The following is a 22,469-nucleotide window of genomic DNA, read 5'->3' on the forward strand; positions in this document are numbered from 1 at the left end:
GTAATAAATTCCTATGCACACGTTACCTGGGGCTTCCTTGGTGGCTCAGCAGTAAAGAATCCTCTGGCAATGCAGGAGATGCGGGTTCAACCCCTGGGTCAGGAAGATGCCCTGGAGAAGGAAATGGTAGCCCACTCAAGTATTCTTGCCTGGGAAATCCCATAGACAAAGGAGCCCGGTGGGTTACAGTCTATAGGGTCACAAAGAGTTGGACATGACTGAGAGATTAAACAACAACAACCCCTTATCCAATTTCAACAATTGTCAACATTTCGCCAATATTATTTCATCTATCCTCCCACTTCCCACCTTTTTTCTAGAACAGCAGACATTGCATTATTTCACCCACAAAATGTGTCTCTAACAACTAAAGAATTTTTAACATATAACCAAAATGTTTATCACATCTGTCAAAAGATTAATTATTCCATATTATCATCTAATTCCCAGGGAATATGCCAATTTCCTTGATTGTCAAAAAATTTTAAGTTACCTTGTTCAAATTAGAACTTAAAACAAGACCCAGGGGTTGAATTGGTTATATATCCTAAAACACTTCTACTCTTTTCTTTTACCTTTTATGCTAGTTACTTGTTGAAGAAATGGCATCTTTTGTTCTTTGGTATTTCTAATATTCTGAATTTGGCTTATGTGATTTAACATGTTATTTTGCATTTAACAGCATTTTACAGAAAGTCCCTCAATTTGGTTTTGTCTGAAATTGCTTCATGATTTCATTCAGGGTGTGCATTTTTGGCAGCAACATCACAGAAGTGATGCTGGCTTCTCAGAGTATTGCGTTAGAAGGAAGACAATAGTAATTTGTCCCATTATCATTTCTGTTAACTTTATTTGCTTGGTTAAGGTGGTGTCTGACAGGTTTCTACACTGTAAATTTTCCTTTGTAATTAATGAGCAGTCTGTGAGGAGATATTTTGAGACTACTTTTCTTCCTTATCAAACTTTCATCCTCCAGTTTTAGTATCCATTGATGATTCTTGCCTGAATCAATTATTACTATATTCATTGCCAAATAGTGATTTTCTGATTATATCATTCCTTATACATTTGTCGACTGACATTCTAAAGTAAACAAGTACTTCTCTTTCTCCATTTACTTGTTTTTATCAGCATGGACTTAGGGGTTTCTTTTATATTCAGTGGGTTATATACATTTCTATCATTCCTTTTCCCATTTTTTTATTGTGGTTAAGAAACACGTACCATAAAATTTATTATCTTGGCCATTTTAAAATGTACAATTCAGTGGTATTAATTACATCCATATTGCTGTGCAAACTGTCACCATCATTTATCTCTAGAACCCTTCATCTTGCAAAATTAAAACTCTATACCAAGTAACCAATAATTCCTCATTTTCCCCTACTTCCAGCCCCTGGCAACCACCTCTTTACTTTCTATCTCGATGATTTTGACTACACTAAGTACTTCATTTAAGCAGAATCATATAATATTTGCTTTTTGCTTCATCCATGCTGTAGCATATGTCAATCCTTTCCTTCTTTTAAGGCTGAAAAATATTCCATTGTGTGTACATATCATATTTGCTTCTTCATTCATCTAGCAATGGACACTTGGGTTGCTTCCACACTTTAACTATTGCAAATAATACTTCTATAAACCATGAGTGTATAAATATCTCTATCAGACCTTGCTTTCAATTCTTATGGGTATATACTCTGAAGTGAAATTTCTGGCTTATATGGTAACCCTATATCAAAATGTTTTGAGAAATTTCCTTACTGTTTTCCACAATGGCTGCACCACTTTACATTCCAACCAACAGGGTTTTGATTTATCCACATTCTCACCACTTACAATATTCTGGTTTTTTGATAGTAGTTTTCCAATGGGTTCAGTTCAGTTTTAGTTCAGTCGCTCAGTCATGTCTGACTCTTTGAAACCCCATTGACTGCAGCACACCAGGCTTCCCTGTCCATCACCAATTCCCAGAGCTTACTCAAACTCTGTCCATCACTTTATAGTCAATCCATCTGTGTCTTCGGATCAAAGTAAATCCATTCTAGATAATGTATTATTAGATCTTTTTTTTTTCCCATTCTGCTAATTTCTGTCTTTTTGTTGGAGCGTTTAATTTGTTTTTATTGAAAGTAGTTACTGATAAGGAGGGGCTTCTGTCATAGTACTATTTGTTTGCTATAAGCCATATAGCTTTTTTGTTCCTCATTTTCAGCATTACTGTCTTCTCCTGTGTTTAGTTGATTTTTTTAGTAGTGAAATATTTTCATTTCCTTCTCATTTCCTTTTGTATGTTTCCTATAGCTATTTACCTTGTGGTTACTATAGATTATATAATTTAAATTTATACCACTCTAATTTGAATTTATACCATCTTAACTTAAGGAGATCCAACCAGTCCATCCTAAAGGAGATCAGTCCTGGGTGTTCATTGGAGGGACTGATGCTGAAGCTGAAACTCCAATACTTTGGCCACCTGATGCAGAGAGCTGACTCACTTGAGAAGGCGCTGATGCTGGGAAAGATTGAGGGCAGGAGGAGAAGGGGACGACAGAGGATGAGATGGTTGGATGGCATCACCAACACAATGGACATGGGTTTGGGTGGACTCCGGGAGTTGGTGATGGACAGGGAGACCTGGCGTTCATGGGGTTGCAAACAGTCGGACACCACTGAGTGACTGAACTGAACTGAAGTAACATGCAAAAACTGCTCCTTTACAGCTCCATTCCCCACTCTTTCAATAGTTCATTTCATAAAATTACATCTTTATACACTGTGTTTGAAAACATAGACTAATAATTTATTTTGCATTGCATGTGTGCTAAGTCACTTCAGCTGTGTCCGGCTCTATGTGACCCTATGGCCTGTAGTCTGTCAGGCTCCTCTGTCCGTGGGATTCTCCAGGCAAGAATACTGGCATAGGTTGTCATGCTGACTACAGGGGATCTTGCTGACTTAGGGATCAAACCTGCATCTCCTAGGTCTCCTACATTGGCAGGCAGGCTCTTTACCACTAGAGCCGCCTGGTGACATTTAGAAAACAAAACGTGGAATTGCGTGCCATTGTTACAATAATACTAGCTTTTATAATCACTCTGTATCTTCTTTTACTGTGATCTTTGTTTCTGCATAAGGCTTCGAGTTATTGTCTGGTGTCCTTTGATTTCAACATGCAGGATTACCTTTACTATATTTTGTAGAACAGATCTAGTGGTAACAATCGTCCCTAGCTTTCATTTCTCTGGGAATATCTTAATTTCTCCCTCACTTTTGAAGGCCAATTTTGCCAGATACAGGATTCTTGGTTGATTGTGCTTTTCCCTTTAGCCCCTTAAATATTCAGCCCACTGCCTTCTGACCTCCAAAGTTTTTGAGGAGGAATTTGTTAATAATCTTGTCAAAGATTGCTTGTATGTCAAGAATTTCTTTCCTTTTGCTGCATTCAAGATTATCTTACTGTCTCTGGCTTTTGATACTTTGGTTTTGTCTCACTGTGAGTCCTGACGTCACCCTACTTGGTGTTCCTTGAGATTCTTGGATTTATATTCATATCTTTCATCTAATCTGGGAAATTTTTGACCGTGTTTTCAAGTATTCTCTCTACTCCTTTCTCTTCTCCTTCTGGGACTCCACAATGTATATGTTATTCTGCATTATGATGACCCACAATTTCCTTATACTTTGTTCACTTTTCGTCTCTATTTTTTCTTTTTGTTCCTTAGACTCAATAATTTCAGTTCACTGATTCTTCTCCCTTTTCAAATATTCCTTTGAATTCTTCTAGTGAATTTTATTTCAGTTATTATACTTTTAACTTCAGAAATTCTAAGTTTCTTTTTAGGTTTTCTATCTCTTTACTCACATTTCCACTTTGTTTATACATCTTTAAAAAAAAAAAAAACAAACTTCCTCAACATCTCCTTTTAGTTCTTTGAGCATTTTTAAAGCACTCATTTTAAAGTTTTTGTCTAGTAGATCCACCATCAGGTCTTTTTCAGGGACCTTTTCTGTTGATTTTTCCCCCCTTTGAATGTTTCTTTGTATGTCTTGTGTTTTTGTTGTTGTTGAAAATGGGACATTTGAATTTAACAATATAGTAATTCTGGAAATCAGATTCTCCTTCTTCATTGGGGTTTGCAGTTTTGTTTTGTTTTTTAAATGGCTGTGTACTATCTCTGTGCCAAGAATCAATCAGAAGTACAAAGTTAAGGTCTTTTCAGGTATTTTTGATCCCACATCTTTCCCTGTGTATGCACAATGACTTCTTAATTTCCTCTCACTATAAAGTTGCTTTTTAAGTCTTAAATGCCTCGCTCTTCAAAAGGAGGAAAGGGAGAAAAGTGGAAAAGTGTGATAAAAAGATTGTTGTTGTTGTTTAGTCTCTAAGTGATGTCCAACATTTTTGTGACCTCATGGACTATAACCCACTAGGCTCCTCTGTCCATGGAGTTTCCCAAGCAAGAATACTGGAGTGGGTTGCCATTTCCTTCTCCAGGGGATTTTCCTAACCCAGAGATTGAGCCCAAGTCTTCTGCATTGCTAGTGGATTCTTTACCACTAAACCACCTGGAAAGCCCAGGTAAAACTATATTGGCCTTTTAAATTCTCTGGAAGTCACTCAGTGGAGGAGGGTCTTGCAACAAAGAGGTAAAGTACAATAACAATGACATCCCTCCTCCGTACCTGCACCTCCATGTTCATAAGCAACTATCAATGACCCTAACATTAGATTCTAAATATTTCATAACAGAATCCTTATTGTCCACCTTGATTCCACAAGCTATGTGCAAGCTGCTCCTGGAATACATGCACAGCTGTCTGATGTGGGGCAGTGGGGACAGAGATAGGTAGCCACTGCTAAGATAAGAACTGAAACTGACTGAAATTAATAACAATTTACCCTTTAAACCTTCCCTTAGAAGTTGGAAGCCTCCAAAAATACTTAAATCAAACAATTCTACTAGTGAAGTTGTTGTTTGAGTAGGAAGACTAATTTTTGATGTTTTATACTCTGCCATCTTCCCAGAGCTCTACTCCTCATTTATTTGGATGATCAGATGGTGTGGTCCTTCAAGCTTGCTCTTGTGTATTTTTCACAAGCCCTATAATTTTTCAAACACTTCACTTTCTGGCAGAATATGACATTCAGCCCCATCTCACACTTTCCCTATACCAGTTCTAGAATCTCTGTTTCAGGAATCTCATTTCTCTAAGAAACTTTATCATTGTAGTTTAGAATGGTATTTAGGAAGAAAAATGTGGATGCTAGGTATGGGAACTGCTTGGGAGAGAAACTGATAATAGGGTCTTTCAACAGACATGCTGCTGCTGCTGCTAAGTCGCTTCAGTCATGTCCGACTCTGGGCGACCCCATAGACGGCAGCCCACCAGGCTCCCCCGTCCCTGGGATTCTCCAGGCAAGAATACCGGAGTGGGTTGCCATTTCCTTCTCCAGTGCATGAAAGTGAAAAGTGAAATCGAAGTCGCTCAGTCGTGTCTGACTCTTAGTGACCCCACGGACTGAAGCCTACCAGGCTCCTCTATCCATGGGATTCTCCAGGCAAGAGTACTGGAGTGGGGTGCCATTGCCTTTTCTGTTCAACAGACATATATAGATATATCTTAGGTATAGATATGGATCTCCATACTAACACACATCTACATTCATTTCTCTCTCTCTCCAACCATGCTGCTGCTGCTGCTAAGTCGCTTCAGTCCTGTCCGATTCTGTGTGACCCCATAGATGGCAGCCCACCAGGCTCCCCCGTCCCTGGGATTCTCCAGGCAAGAACACTGGAGTGGGTTGCCATTTCCTTCTCCAATGTATGAAAGTGGAAAGTGAAAGGGAATTCGCTCAGTCGTGTCTGACTCTTAGCGACCCCATGGACTGCAGCCCACCAGGCTCCTCCGTCCATGGGATTTTCCAGGCAAGAGTACTGGAATGGGTTGCCAGTGCCTTCTCCAACCATGAGTTCACACTGATTCCTGCAATTCAAGTTGACTTTACTGCAAGTCTTAGTTTTCTCCCTCCGCATATTTGTAACTCCCTTCTCCTTGACCTAAATATTCTCAATATTTCTAGCCCTTGTTCCCTTCCCCTGTACATTATCAATCTCCTGATCGTCCAGCTGCCTCTTTGCCCCAGTCTCTCAGGCTTCACTCCCCCTGACGCACTCAAGGAAATGAAATGAACAAGAACAAATATTTTTAACTGAAAAAAAAAATGAACAAAAAGAGAAGAGAAAGAGAAAAGTAGAGAAAAGGAAAAGGAAGAGGAGCCTTTTTACTCTTTTTACCTGTCTCCATAGTTAAACAGTGTTCTGTGAAGGGCAGAATGCAGGATCATGTGTGGAATGAGGAATAATTGAACAGAGATAGTCAGCACTTTTCACCATTAAACAAAGCTCTGGACTCTTTCTCCTCAACCCAATCATTCTTCTATAGAGTATTGGGAGAGTCTATCAGATGTTTGTCCTTGCTTCAAAAGTCAAAGATGTCCATTCTGCAAGCAAAAGAGTCTCCTAAGAAAACGCTTTCCTTATCAGTATAATGTTCAACCTAACCTGGCCAATCTGACCTTTAGGCCAATAGATGCACAGGCCACTGACCCTGGAACTGAGTGGACTCTGGTCATATGCAAAGGGACAAAAGTCCCTGATCAAAAGCAGGCATGCAGGAAAAGTTGGTCTTCTCTGGTGTACTCTTTGCAGAGCACTCAGACAGATTTGGCCAAGATGGGAAAGCAGTTAGAAGTTAGGGGCAGGATGCAGTTTAGAGCTCCATGACAGGGCTGATTTCAGGCAAAACTGTGAAACAGGCAGGATCTGTCCCAGGGTGGAACATCTGTCCAGAGGTGACTCCGACAATTGACTTCTCCTAGACCACTCAATGGGATAAAATGGAGGGGAAAGGAAGCCTGGGAAATTCTGAGAGTTCAGTATACAGTGGGCCAGAACACCAGGGTATCAAGGAGTCTGGATTTTTAAATAAAAGAAGAACTTCAGATAGAAGAATCTTCTCCCAGAAGTGGAGTTAATTCCCAGATTTGAATTTGGAATCATCTGCCCAGTGCTAAATAAGAATGTAGTGGTGATAGCAGTAGGATTAAGTAAACGTGAGAAATGATCACAACTGCAAAGATTGAGACAAGAAGGGAATGAGACCCTGGTTCTCCTTAACTAGTGTGGTTTGATCATTTGCTTCCGCACTTTCACTTCTATTCTACCGAATAGACTTTCAGTTGTTTAGAGAATTAGGCAAGTTAATCTAACTCTCATTGCCTCAGTTCTTACCTAGAAAATGAGAATAATAATATCCACTTTTGTAGGGTTATTATGAGAACTAAATTAGCAACTAAGGTAAATCATCTATTACAGTACCCATCACATTATTCTCCTTATTTTTATTTATGTCATGACCAATATCTTTCCCTTCAGTTTCTGTTTGCACAGTGTTGTGACCCCAGCTCCTCAAGTCACACCACATCAGGGAGCCCTGAAAGAATACTGATGACTAAATCCTAGACAATGTATCATAAAGGCTATAGCAAATAGATGCTGCAAACCTTTTTCTCTTCATGCTAGTTATGTATGCACACTTTTTATTCACTTGTCTATTATTGAGGACAGATGTTGGGTATTACGTGCAATCTGTGGAACAAAATGGATATGAAATTGGAGTTAGGGACTCCTGGTTTTGAATCATAGGCCACTTAGAAAATACATGATGCTGCACAAGTTACTTATCTATTCCTAGCATCTGTTTTCTCCTTAATAATAAAAATATGATCACCTACAGTCTTGGGTCATTTTGAAGATTACTATTAAGGTACAAGTCCTGCCTGACATGTAGCAGTCACCAATAAATGGCAATGCTATCATTATTACAGAACACTCAGCATAGACTGCTGCTGCTAAGTCGCTTCAGTTGTGTCTGACTCTGTGCAACCCCATAGACGGCAGCCCACCAGGCTCCGCCGTCCCTGGGATTCTCCAGGCAAGAACACTGGAGTGGGTTGCCATTTCCTTCTCCAATGCATGAAGTGAAAAATGAAAGTGAAGACGCTCAGTCATGTCTGACTCTTTGCGACCCCATGGACTGCAGCCCACCAGGCTCCTCTGTCCATGGGATTTTCCAGGCAAGAGTACTGGAGTGGGGTGCCATTGCCTTCTCCACAGCATAGACTAGGTACTAACAATGCATTCAGTGAATTAATGAAGTGACTTCATATAATTTCTTTATGGCACCTTCATTGTTAATGGACTCTTCAACAAAACATATCCTATAAGACCATCCAGTACAATGATCTCGTTTTATAGAGAGAAAAATTGAGGCCTAGCCAGAGGACATAACTGGTAGGGTAGCCAGCAAGGCAAACAAAGCCAGAAACCAGAACTTTAGACTCAGTATCCTGAGCTATCCCCACAAGCCTGTGACATGCTTTCTTGAAAGTTGTCATTCATAATGTTTTCTAAGTCATTTAGGGATTTCACTTCCCATTCTCTTTCACCAAGAGAAGCCAAGTCCCAGGATCTTCAAATGGGCCATGAGCAGTGGCTGGTGAAGCTGGGCAAAGTCTGGTGCTCCTGGGGCAAAACAAACAGACAGCAGATTTCCTCTACTGCCGTGATAGCAAATGCCATTGTTTGATGTTCCTGCTCTGCATGGGAGGAAGATGGCAAAGTCCACCTTGTTTCTCAGCTGTCCCAAAGTAAACCTCTGATCTTTACAGATTTGTAGAAATTGGTGTCAACTGTTGGTATCTACAGTTGAATTATCTTACTCTTTTAATTGTTATAAATGTTCCACAGATAAATGTTCCTTTAACATAAATATATGCAACTTGTGCAACCTATCCCCACAGGATAGCATCTGCCTCAAAACAGATTAAGTAGCCTTTATCCCTATTAACTCTAAACACCCTAGGGGAAGGTGGTGTGAGGTTGTGGAAGAATCACTGGACTGGAGCTATAAATATACAAAAATTACACACCAAGGTGTGTGTGTGTGTGTTACTAGGGTGAGAGTCCCAGGATTTTATTAATCCTCAAAAGGGTCCATCAGTACCTCAAACATGTTGAAATACTAAACATTAATAATCTGGTCTGGTCTTCTTTCCAAGTGATAAGATACTTGATAGGTCTTCCCCAATTAGGGAGAGGTCCCCATTGGACCAGAATCTTTAGACTTCTGCCTCAGGTCTATTCTGCTGAAGACTGCATGGGTGGCTCTCCTGGTGGGGGAAACTGGTGGTAGAAACTCAAAGCCAATCAGAGGCCATAGTCACTGGGTAAAGGATAAAAGCTCCAGTGTAAAGGATAAGCATGCCTGTGGCTTCCTAGGGATATCTTGCAAGGAGATAACCTAGGACCAGGTGTGAAAATCTTTCCCAGTCAAGAAGGACAAAATGACCTGGAGCTGTCTGGAGCAAGAGACCACTGAAAGTGGAATAAAATTTGTATAGGAAAAGGAAAACAAGGAGGAAGTAAAAAGAAGGTCTAGACCAAAGTGGACAAAGACATAAAACCAAGAAACCCAAGAAAGCAAGGAACTATGTTTTTGAATAATGCACAAAACAACAGAAGATGGAGCTCTGTAAAGTAAGAAACGCTTTCTTGAAAATAGCCTTATTCTAAAAGTTCAGGAAAGCAAATTTCACCTAAAACTGAATACCAGAAAGTATCATGGTCAAATACTATATAAAGTTATTACCAAAAATTAAATAAGATGAAAAATAACATATCTACAGACAATAAAGCAAGCCAGAAAGATGTATCCACAAAATATCTAAAATCTCCAAGCTACACAAAGTATGGAGAGAGCCAGAAACAGTAAAGATGTGGGTAAATACTAAAGATATTTTTCATTTTCTGTTGTTGTTGTTGTTCAGTAGCTAAGTCATGTTAGACTCTTTGCAATGCTATGGACTGCAACACGTGATGTCCTTCACCATCTCCCGGAGATCGCTCAAACTCATGTCCATCGAGTCGATGACACCATTCCAACAATCTCATCCTCTGTTGTCTCCTTCTCCTCCTGCCTTTTATCTTTCCCAGCATCAGGGCCTTTTCCAATGAGTCCACTCTTCACATTAGGTGGCCAAAGTATTGGAGCTTCAATTTCACTATCAGTCCTTCCAGTGAATATTCAGGATTGATTTCGTTTAGGATTGACTGGTTTGATCTCCCTGCAGTCCAAGGGACTCTCAAGAGTTTTCTCCAATACCACAGTTTGAAAGCATCAATTCTTCGGTGCTCAGCCTTCTTTATGGTCCAACTCTCACACCCGTACATGACTACTGGAAAAACCACAGCTTTGACTATATGGACCTTTGTTGGCAAAGTAATGTCTCAGCTTTTTAATACACTGTGTAGGTTTGTCATAGCTTTTCTTTCAAAGAGCAAGCGTCTTTTAATTTCATGGCTGCAGTCACTATCTGCAGAGATTTTAGAGCCCAAGAAAATGAAATCTTTGGCTGTTTCCATTGTTTCCTCACCTATTTGCCATGAAGTGATGGGACTGGATGCCATGATCTTAGTTTTTTGAATGTTGAGTTTTAAGCCTCTTTTCCTTCATCAAGAGGCTCTTTAATGCCTCTTTACTTTCTGCAATAAGGGTGGTGTCATCTGCATATCTGAAGTTATTGATATTTCTCCCAGAAATCTTGATTCCAGCTTGTGCTTCATCCAGTTTGGCATTTTGCATGATGTACTCTGCATATAAGTTAAATAAGCTGGGTGACAGTATACAACTTTGATGTACTCCTTTCTGAATTTTGAACCAGTAATACTGGTTGCTCCGTGTCCAGTTCTAACTGTTGCTTCTTGACTTGCGTACAGGTTTCTCAGGAGACAGGTAAGGTGGTCTCATATTCCTATTTCTTTAAGAATTTTCAACGGTTTGTCATGATCCACACAGTCAAAGGCTTTAGCATAGTCAATGAAGCAGAAGTCGATGTTTTTTTGGAATTCTCTTGCTTTTTCTATGATCCAGTGGATGTTGGCAATTCCATCTCTGGTTCCTCTGCTTTTTGTAAATCCAGCTTGTACATCTGGAAGTTCTCAGTTCATGTACTGTTGATGTCTCGCTTGGAGGATTTGAGCATTACCTTGCTAGCACGTGAAATGAGTGCTACTGTGAAGTAGTTTGAACATTCTTTGGCGTTGCCCCTCTTTGGGCTTGTAATGAAAACTAATCTTTTCCAGTCCTATGGCCCCTGCTGAGTTTTCCAAATTTGCTGGCATATTAAGTGTGGCACTTTAACAGCATCATCTTTTAGGATTTGAAATAGCAGCTAGAGCTATTCCAAATTCATTTTAAAATATCATTAAAAGGTAATTGACAGCTTGATGTAAAACTATCACCTTTATTATTTTGTATATATTTCATTGTGGAGTTTCTAACATATGTAGGAGTAAAATGTCTGATAATAAAAGCACAAAAAATAAACCAGAGAAGTCAGGGAGGTAGTGCAGCTAGCTTGTGCTGGCTTGCAAAGGCTGTCTGTGTATCTCTTCTCATCTCTGACATTACTTTGATAGTTTGAAATCATTCATGGCAAGGGAATGTGCTCTGTGAAACTGGCAAATGATACCAATCTGGGCCCTTTTTACCTTGAACATCCGGTTGTTAAAAGTTTATCCACACTCCACTGGTGAAGGTAGAGCTGCACTATTACAGGATCTTACTGCGTTGGCCAAAAATAAGATGTTACAGAAAACCTAAATGAACTTTTTGGCCAACCCAATATGTTATCCACAAAGTGATATAAAGTTATTTGATGCCAGTCTTAAGATAAATATGTATATTACAAACTTTCGAGAAGATATTTAAAACAAATATCTTTTTATTTATAAAAATAGAAAAATTATTATTATAGAATAACAAAGAAATAAAATAATAATAAACCAATAGAGAATAACAAACTAATAGAGAACATACAGTGAAATACTAAAAATTATTCAATTAATCCAATAGAAGGCAGAAAAGAGGAAATAAGGAATAAAGAACAGATGAGACAGAAAACAAACATCAACAATTATGTTATACATAAATGAACTAAACACTTCATTTAAAAGAAAAAAGAATGTCACACTGAATGGAAAAAAAAAAAAAAAAACAGCTATATTTCTTTGTAAGAAGCCCTCCTAAATAGAAAGAAACATGGATTAAAAGTAAAAGAATGTAATACAATAAACCAAGAAGAAACTATCAGAAGAAAGAGTCATATTAATATCCAATTAATAAACTTAAAGAGAAAAAGTGTTACTGGACAACTAGGGACATCTCATAATGGTAACAGAGTCAGTTCATCAAGAAAGCCTGACATCCTAAATGTGTATGTACCTAACAAAACCTCCAAATATATAACGCACAGTCTGATCAAACTGGATGGAGAAATGAGAAAATTCATACTTTTAGTTGGAGACTTTAACTGTCTTCTCTCAGTAGCTAATGCAAAAAGTTGATAGAAAATGAGTCAAGGCAGAGGATTTGAATAATAAGTTGAACCAACTTGACCTAACTGCTACTTATAATACTATACTACATATTACAGAACTATACCAAACAATTAAGAATATCTATTAAAAAAAAAAGAGTATACCTGGAACATAGAAATAAACTACAAAAGCATATCTGGAAAATTGCCAAATATTTGGAAATTAAAAATAGCTCTTAGATAATCAACAGATCAAAGAAGTAATCTTTGAAAAACTGGAAAAAATTTACCTCAATGATAATGAAAATAAACATATCAAAATTTAGGGATGCAGCTAAAGTAGTGCTTGGATGGAAATTTATAATTTTAAGTACCTGTATTAGAAAAATAAAATGTTCTAACATTGATATAAGCCTGCACCTTAAGAATCTAAGAGAAAAAGGAAAAATAAATGAAAAATAAGTAGAAGGAAGGCTAAGAACAGAAAGTGAGATTAAAAAATAGTAGTGAAAATTTATAAAAATTAATTTTTGAGAAGTTCAAGAATATTGATAAAGCTATAGCTACATGGGTCAAGAAAAAAGAGAGAAAATACAAATTACTAGCAGGAAAATGGAAGAAGAGATATCACTAGACATCTCATATATACTAAAAGAATAAGAAAATCTTTTGAACAATTTTATGGCAAAAATAGACAATTTAGATGAAACAAATTCCTCGAAACACAAACTTTGCCACTGTATATTTGTCACTAATTCTTTAAAAAATCTAACAGGTTTTTCTTTGCTATGTTCATTTATTTATTCACTTATTCATTTATTTATTTTTGGCTGTGTGACTTAGTTCCCCCATCAGGGAGCAAACCCGGGCCCTTGGCAGTGAAAGGGCAGAGTCCTAACCATTAGAGGGCAGGAAATTCTCCTTCAAGTTTTCATTTAAATCCTTAGGCCTGTTTATTACAACTGTTCAAAGTTCATTGTCCGAATACCATCATCTCTGTGGTTTCTAGGTGTGTTTCCATTGGTTGATTTTTTGATGACTCTGGGTCACATTTTGAGCTTCTTTACACATCTAATAATCTTCTCATGCCATATCTAGATATTATGCATGCCATCCTGTTGAGATTTTGTTGTATTCCTTTAGTGAATATTGAGGTTTATTTTAGAGGACAGTCAAGTAAGTGACTTGCAGATCTGGTTTATCCCACAAGGGTTACTGTCACTCTCAGTAAGGACAGTTATGGAACAGGCCTTGCTGCTGCTGCTGCTGCTAAGTCACTTCAGTCGTGTCCGACTCTGTGTGACCCCATAGACAGCAGTCCACCAGGCTCCCCCGTCCCTGGGATTCTCCAGGCAAGAACACTAGAGTGGGTTGCCATTTCCTTCTTCAATGCATGAAAGTGAAAAGTGAAAGTGAAGTCGCTCAGTAGTGTCTGACTCTTAGCGACCCCATGGACTGCACAGGCTCCTCTGTCCGTGGGATCTTCTAGGTAAGAGTACTGGAGTGGGGTACCATTGCCTTCTCCGGGAGCAGGCCTTAATATACAGCTATTTCACCCCAGCTGCCTTCAGTGAAAAGCTTAGGTGTTCAGTGGGGTCTCTTCACACTGGTTGGTTAGGACCGTAATTGATTCCTGGTCTTATGGGAGCCCTGGGCATTGTTCAGCTTCTAGATCTCTCACAGTCATTCTCTGCCTAGCCTGACAGACTTCAGTTTCATTTTACACACAGGAAGATTAGTATTTGGCCAAGCATTTCAAGCAGATTCCAGTACGTATCTCTGCTGTATGCCAATCAAGTTCCAGTCACTTTGGCTTCCCCAAACTCCTATCTTTGTTCCTCAACTCAAACGTGATGGGCTCTTGTGGGTTCCTCCTCCCTTTGCTCTCATCTGGAAATTTCCTCTAGGCAAAGACTAAGGTCATCACTGTGCTCACCACTTTTCTTTGCCCTCTTTCAAGGATCATATAGTCCTGCACTATTATCGTCCAGTGTTTAAAAACATTTGCACAACATATTTTTCCCCAGTTTTTTAGTTGTTTATGGAAGAAGAGCAAATTCTGTACTGGTTACTCTTTCACAGGCAGAAGCAGAGGTCCAAACACCAAACTGTACTTCACAGTATATAACTTGGGTTCCCATACAATGTTTATTCCACCATAGGCTGGAATCATGGTAATAACAGAAATGGTAAAATCTCTGACAAGAAACTCACTTAAGTAAATGTAAATCACACTTTGAGGAAATTGAGTGAGGAAGGATAGTAGGATTAGATTTTTACAGTAATTTTGATATTTTTCAATTAATCTGATCAGGAGTTTAATTCTACCTGAAATTATGAATTTTAAATACATGAATATACCTTTAAAATGCACAAACTCATTCTTTCTTCTTTATTTTCATTATGTAAGTCCTTGATACTGCGCATACTGATGCTTTCTTTGCACACTTATAATCACCCCTCAAAGACTCCCTTCAGACAGATTTATTGCTTAAATTCAATTTAAGTGAGTTGACTCTTGGGTAAAATAATCAAAGAATAGACAGGGAAGTTGAGTTAGTCTTGCAGAGGTCTTTAAAATACATATAATTTAATAAATACTAAATTTTCACAAGCACAATTCTAGCATAAAGAAATCATTCTCTTGCCCTCCCCCTAAAAATCTGAGAACATTTCATGGTTTTCTGAGAAGACACAATAATTTTTATTCATTCCAACTTTCGCATCAGTTACAGTACACAATTATAAAGACAAGTGATGTTAACACAGACCCACCACGCAGACAAGTGAGGATGTGACCCCACTGTATTTTCAGGCTCTGAGCATCTCTGTGTTTGCCCACTTTGATCAGTTTTTAATTTCCATGGAATGTGCAGGCATCCAGAAGTTCTGTGAGCGGTAACATAAGAGAAAGATCGTCAGGTACTGCCTGGGCTTATTAAACACGATCCTTTTCCTATTTTCTAAAAATAAATGGTAGATAATAAATATTCTTTTTAAATTTCTCTCTCATCCCTCTAACTGATGTCAGTGCTATTCTTAAACATCTACATTTTCCTCTCCTGCTCTCCTCATCTTTAACACATGATATAATTTAACAAAAATTCAGGCATACTCCCAATAATTTGATTATTCCAGGTCTAATTTTATTTCTCCAACTTATTTCTTTTAGAGGTAGCTGTGCCATTTCTACAATACACAAAAATAGAGAGAAATGATATACTTAGTGCTACTTCCATGTATGTATATATGTAGAAATGGCCTACTTAGTGCTAATACTGTTTCTATTAAATTGTATAAAGTATTATCTATAGGTTTTACTTAAAATCTTTGCAAATTGGTCCTCTGTGAGTGGTATATGTGTCATTTCCAACCTTCTCCCTACACTGAAATGCTAACACACATTTTCATTCTAGTAGCCAAAGAAAACAGACAAGGACATGTAAACAAGTTCAATTTGCAAAAGATCTCTAGTTCTGCTGTACCCTCTGTCTCCTTCAAACAATTTGGCCTTTTCAGGTAGTATCTTATACAGTTGCCTAATTGAGTTGCTTCCCTGGTAAGCCTGAATCTTCCTGCAGGGCCAGGAGCAAGCCCTCTGAATCTTTATGCTCCTATTGGTACTGGTCCAGGCTTGGCACAAGGTCATCTTTAAGACAAACATGTTTGCCTTGATGCACATGTAACTGCTCCTCGGTATTTATTCTACTCACCAGAGCGTAAGCAATGCTTCACATTAGCAATAGCCTGAAGATACTCTGGCCCTAAGTATTTTTGGTAAGTTGTTCTGTCCTGAAGGTTAGCCAGACATTCCGTGTCATCACTGAAGAGCAGGTCTTTGGCTGGAGATTTAAACAGCTGGAACATCATGTATTCAAACCCATTTCTTCCGAAGAGCTCCTGGGTCAGACAGACAGACAGAAAATAAGTGACCAGCAGCCCGGGCCACGTGTTCTGCATCAGAAGCCCCAAGTCTGCTGGCCTGCTCGGCTCCAGCCCCTGGCAACCCTGGGACACAGCAACAGCTCAGGAGGCACTGGAACAAAATGGCAAAAAGTCCTCTGGGTTCAAAGGCAGGCCCTAGCTTTTCCCATCATGTGACTTAAGAAAATTCTTGACTGAGCTCAGTGAACTTCAGTTTGTACGTGTGCATACTCAGTCGTGTCTGACTCTTTGGGACCCCAGGGATTAGAGCCCACCAGGCTCCTCTGTCCATGAAATTTTCCAGGCAAGAATACTGGAGTGGGTTGCCATTTCCTTCTCCAGGGGATCTTCCCAACCCAGCAACCAAAACTGCATCTCTTGTGCCACAAATGGTTTCCCACTGCACCAAGGTGGAAACACCTGAACTTCAATTTACTCATTTGTAAATGGAGGTAATTACATTAGATACTGACATGATATATGCAAAAAGTGAGAGTGTTAGTCATTCACTCATGTCCAATTCTTTGCAACCCCATGGACTCTTCTGTCCATGGAATTCTCCACGCAAAAACACTGGAGTGGGTAGCCATTCCCTTCTCCAAGGGATCTTCCTCACCCAGGGATCGAACCTGCATCCCTTGCATTGCAGCCAGATTCTTCACTATCTGATAAAGAATACAGGGAAGCCCAATGTATGTAAAGCAACTGCTAAATAAAAAGAGCCCCAAATTCACTGCTCTATTACTATCCCACCAACAACTGGTGGATGTTTTCAACTCTCTGAGTCATCTTTACATGTTTTCCTGTGACCAGATCCCTTGCTACCTTGCATCTTCTGTTCTCTGAACCTGACCCAGACACTGATCATTTCCATTGCTTCCTGCCTCTCCCCCCTACTTCCTTTGTCCACTTCCTTTGTAGTGGAGATGGCAGCTTACCCTGGATGGAACCATCCCTTCAAAAGCCCAAGTCGAAGAGCCTCTTGTGTTGCCAGCTGCCTCTGGGTCATCATCCTTTAACCAGGATGTGTCAACAGCATATGCTAAGATATAGATTACTCATTTGGGGCTCCTCCAGGAATAGGGTGCACTTGGGCAAAAGGCAGATGAGGCTTTGGGATCAAAAAAAAAAAAAAAAGATCATCTGATTCAGGCAGCCACTATTCCCTAGGGTCAGCCCTTTTTGGCTGCCTATAGAGGTTATGAGTTATCTGAATGTTGGCTCTTCGACTTTCATGAAGCCCAAAATAGTGCTCAGCTTGCCCAGCTTCAAGAAACACAGTGAGATCCTCTTTTGGTCAGGCAGAGTAATCCCTGTTTCACCTTTCCAACATGTAGCCCTGCCTGGTGGGAAGGGCACCTGGGCTGACTCCCTTATTTCCGGGACAGAACAAGCCCAGGAGGTACCATGACTCTGCTCAGTCTCAGGGAGACACTTAAGATGCCCATGTGTCTGGACTCTTCCAGTCCACTGGGATACTCTAGACAGCCCCAGAGCAAGAAGTGAGCACAGCCACCAGCCTCCCACTCTCATCAGAGGCAGGCTCCACTGCCCAGGGAGAAAGAGTGTGCAACTGAGCTGGGGTGTGTCTGTGCAGCTCTGCAAGTGAGCTGAGCATTCATGTGGGGGATGAGGACTGAATTCCCACACCTGTTGGTTGAAGAGCATTCTGCGGACAAAATCTGCCTTATCTTTCCTCGAGACCACAGCATGACTTGGGACTATGGCCAGGTGGCAGCTCTGAGCCTCAGTCACAGGCTTCCTAGAGCCATCGAGGCACAGCAGCTGGAAGTCCTCGGGTTTTAGATTCTTCGCCCAGGCTTCAGGGTTCTTTCCTGGAGAGAGAGAGGAGGTGGAGGGGTCACAGCTAATGACTTCAGTCAAGGCACCCTCACTGGGGGGTGTGACTGCCCACCAGTGCCTGGGAGAATCACAAAGGCACAAACAGAACAATAAAGCCTTTACAATAAAACAGAAGAGAAACATTCATAAACTCATAAATTCATTTGTCAGTCCTGTTAAAGGCAAAGATTTCCTCAACAGGCCTGAAAAGTGCTAGTCAAAAAACAGAAGATCGGCTGATTAAACTATATTAAAATGAAAACTATATTAAAATGAAGAATGTTCATCAAAAGACATCATTAAGAAAGCAGGGAATTCCCTGGTGGTTCAATGGTTAGGACTCCAGGCTTCTACTGCTGGGCGCAGGTTCAACTCCTGGTGGGGAACTAAGCTCCCACAAGACTCACAGCATGGCCAAAAAAAAAAAAAAAGTTAAAGGCAAGTATTTTCAAAGAGGGACAAGATATGTGCATTACATATAGCTGACAAAAACTTGTGTCCAGAAAATACAAAGAATGCATAAAAATCAAGACAGCCAGACATGCTTCTATGGACTGTGGCCTTTGTGTGTTTGTTGGTTGGGTTCAAGGCCAATGTGATAACCAACCCTGTCCAGTTTGAGCAGACATGAAGAATTTTTTCATTCCCTAAATAAAGAATGTTAGGACCAACATGACTGCCTGGGGAGTGATTTCCCAGGAAGGACTCTGAGTTTTCCTGAGGGAGGAAAGGGCAGTGCCAGTCCATACCATTGGTGTTCTGCAGGACCGTGGGGTGCTTCACAAAGGCCACATCTCCCTTCTCAACCAGACACCTGCACAGAGAGGGCCAGGTCAGCAAGGAGGATCCACAGAGGCGGGAGAGAGCTGCTCCAAGACGGAATCCCTGGGAGCTCCCACCCCCTCCCCCAGGCAACTGGGCACATCTACCATGGCCCACTTACTCCACACACACTGCTCTAATGCCTGCTGTCCCTGGTAACTTCAGAAGAAATGTCCTAGAAAAAGAAATCTGCTTATTTAGATTCCACTGTAGATACCCATTGCTTGCTTCCTTAAACAGTGATTGGTTTCTCCATGGGAGATGCTTGTGTTCTATTAACAGGGCTATCCAAAGATAATTCTCTGGCTGGATCAAAACTCATGTCAGAGATTAAAATCAGTGTGGAAGATGTGATTCTGAAGGAGCCTTGTCACACCTTATGTGTCTACACAGCCTTAACAAAAGTTAATGTGCATGTATCACGAGATATTTTTCATGCTTAATCTCCTGAAAAATGTTTCTCAGTGTTTGAGGTGCATGCTTTGGGAGAAACGTTGAGCACGCTAAAAATAAGTTTTGTGACATTCAATCAGTTGGAAATTGATATTATTAATTTTTAGGAACACCTCTCCAGTTTTCTCTGTCCCATCATCAGGCCCCTCTATCCTTCACTAGAATCAGTTACTCCCAGAAATTTTCCTAAGTAATCTTGTCCTATTTCTTTGTCTTAACAACCTCCCCCCAATAATCCCAGGCCTGAATGAGCCCAATCGTCCGTCTCAGGTGTGTCTGCACCTCAGCAGTGAGGTGCTCCCCGATCCTTAACTTCACCTGGACATTCTGGCATCCCTTCTCCACTCTAGACCTGTGACTCTCCAAGAGTGGGCTGGACCAGCAGCATCAGCAATGCTGGGAACGGGTTATAAATGCACATTCTTGGGCCCTGGACTCACTGGCTCAGGAACTCTGGAGTGGGGTTCAGCCCTCTGGGTTTGAATAAGCCCTGTGGAAGTGTGCTCAAGTGAGTATGAGAGACCAGTGCCTGAGACAGTGTCCCCACGACTCTTTGTGATCCCATGGACTGCAGCCCACCAGGCTCCTCCGTCCATGGGGATTCTCCAGGTAAGAATACTGGAATGGGTCACCAGCCCTCCTCCAGGGGATCTTCCCAACCTAGGGATCAAACCCAAGTTTCCCGCATTGCAGGCAGATTCTTTACTGTCTGAGCCACCAGGTAAGCCATTCTACAGAGCAGGGACCCCAAAATGTTCTCCCACTTCCGGTAAACCTCTGTCTCTCCATACACCCCTCCACAACACTTACACTCTGTCATGTACTCTGGCTTCACAGAAGAAATAAAGAGATCATCATGTGGGCTTCCTTTCAGCATCCTTCTGTTGAATCTGGCAGCCCTAGACTCTAGCACTCTCCTGCCCTCCAGGGACAAAGGAGGAGGGAAGGCCTCCCTCCAGCTAAAGTCTCCTCCCCAGGGGCTCTGCACCCCATCTCGACCCACACTCAGGCACTTTCCACGGCAGTCATCCTCTTTCCCCTCTATAACCCTCTTCACTGGGCTCTTTCCATCAGTATTTATGCTTTTTTGAAAAAATAAACAAACACTAAGCCTTGCCTTGACCCTACACTGCCCTTAGCAATGGGCATCTCCCCTAAAGTCATCCAAACACCTAAGAGCGTCATAGCACCTACCATCAGCATTCCTGCACAGGACTCCCTGACCCCTGCCAGTCATCTTAGGGGACTGACTCACTATTGAATCTGCTCCCGCCTGGGTCACCAGACCCCATTCATTGTACTTGTTTTATTTGATGTCCCAAGTCCATCCTTTCTCCAGTCATCTTTGTTTTAGACTAAACATAATATGTCTATGTATCTGTTTTGGAAGTCTTTTCTCTTCCACTGGTTTGTCTTTCATCACATAAACCAGCCTGTATTGATCACAGTATTAAGTAGTACTGTAATGTGATTTTTAAATCTAAGAACACAAAATTCCCTTTGTGTAACATTGTTTTCTAATTCTTAGCTCTTATTTGGTCTACCAAGTGTTAATATTTTTTGAGTTCTGTCTAGGCCTCCCCATCCCCTTCAATCCACCTGGTCACACTGGAAGCAGCTAGGACTTTACAACACAACTTCAGGGCGTGAGTTGTGTGAGCAGGAAGATTCCCCCTGAACTGGGCTGACAATCACCCTCAATGCTGTGTTGAAGCTAGACTGTGGTGGGGGAGGGGGACAGGGGAGATACATGGATTTCTGTTAGGGGTTATAATCCGGGAAGAGATAATGGTGGTTTAGATCAAGGTGGTATCAGCAGAGATGGGTGATGAGGTCAGTTCTTGTTACCCTTTGCAGGTAGAGATAACATAATATGATGATACAGGGCCTCAGAGAAAGAGAGGAGACATGGTTAAGACACATCAAGACTTTGACTTTTTCCAAAAGGAAAAACAGAGTTGCCTTTAACTGAGATGGGGAAGACTGCAGGAGGTGCTGGTTTGGGTGGGAGTGTGTGAAATTCCAAAAGCTCAGTTTGGGACATTTAAACTTGACCTGGTGATTAGACATCCAAGTGGACATGCCCAGTAGGCAGTTAGGTGTATGAGTTTGGAGTTTCATCTGGTGTTTTGAAGAGATGTCTGAAGAGGAACGTAAATTTGGGAATTGTCAACATAGAACTACTATGGAGAAGGAGAAGTGGGCGTCAGAGGATGAGATGGCTGGATGGCATCATTGATGCAGTGAACATGAACTTGGGCAAACTCCAGGAGATGGTGAGGAACAGGGGGGCCTGATATGCTATAGTCCATGGGGTTGCAAAGAGTTGGACATGACTGGGGGACTGACCAACAACAAGAACTAGATAAAACCACTAAAGTCTGAGCATTAAGAGACAAGACCAAGGCTGGAGCCCCGGGGCTTGCCAATACATAGGGGTCAGGGAATGAAGCAGAGCCAGCAAAGGGGCTGAGATGCAGTAACAGGAGAAGAAGGAGGGAATCCAAGAAAGTGTGGTGTCCTGAAGCCAGAGAAGAAAATGTATCCAAGAGGAGGAAGAGATGGGTGGTGCCAGTGATCTGGGCTTTGGATTTATTTGCAACACAGAGGTCCCTGGAGATTTAAAAGGACGATTTCAGAAGTTCCCTGGTGGTCCACAGGCTAAGACTCCTTGCTCCCAATGCTGGGGCCCAGGTTTGACTCCTGATTATGGAACTAGATCTCACATGCCAGAACCAAGGGTTCACATGCTGCATCTAAGGATCCCACATGCCACAATGAAGACCCCATGCAGCCGGATAAATAGATTTTTTTAAAGTGTAGTTTCAGCTGTGTGGTGGAAGTGGTGAAAGGTTGTTGCTGACCCACGACAAGATGCCTGGATTCTTGGCCTCTGGAAGAGAAGAATTCAATCTGGGGCCAGTGACGAGGCTTGATTGCTCAGAGCTTTTGTGCAATAGAGTTTTATTAAAGTATAAAAGGGATA

General features: G+C 40.9%; 1 protein-coding gene across 1 annotated transcript in view; it reads right to left on the bottom strand.

Moving 5' to 3' along the window:
• Nucleotides 1-15,122: 15,122 nt before the first annotated feature.
• The window catches only part of LOC109560217 (inhibitor of carbonic anhydrase), a 43,619-nt gene continuing 36,272 nt past the window's right edge, over nt 15,123-22,469 (bottom strand). The window contains exons 14-17 of the mRNA XM_070794659.1: nt 18,958-19,022; nt 18,017-18,201; nt 16,156-16,342; nt 15,123-15,331 (exon numbers count right to left, since the gene is read on the bottom strand). Coding sequence (XP_070650760.1) covers nt 15,297-15,331; nt 16,156-16,342; nt 18,017-18,201; nt 18,958-19,022 — 472 coding nt within the window. The 3' untranslated portion in view covers nt 15,123-15,296. The remainder of the gene's footprint in view (nt 15,332-16,155; nt 16,343-18,016; nt 18,202-18,957; nt 19,023-22,469) is intronic.

Source organism: Bos indicus, chromosome 1, assembly GCF_029378745.1.
Source record: "Bos indicus isolate NIAB-ARS_2022 breed Sahiwal x Tharparkar chromosome 1, NIAB-ARS_B.indTharparkar_mat_pri_1.0, whole genome shotgun sequence".
NCBI classification, from domain to species: domain Eukaryota; kingdom Metazoa; phylum Chordata; class Mammalia; order Artiodactyla; family Bovidae; genus Bos; species Bos indicus.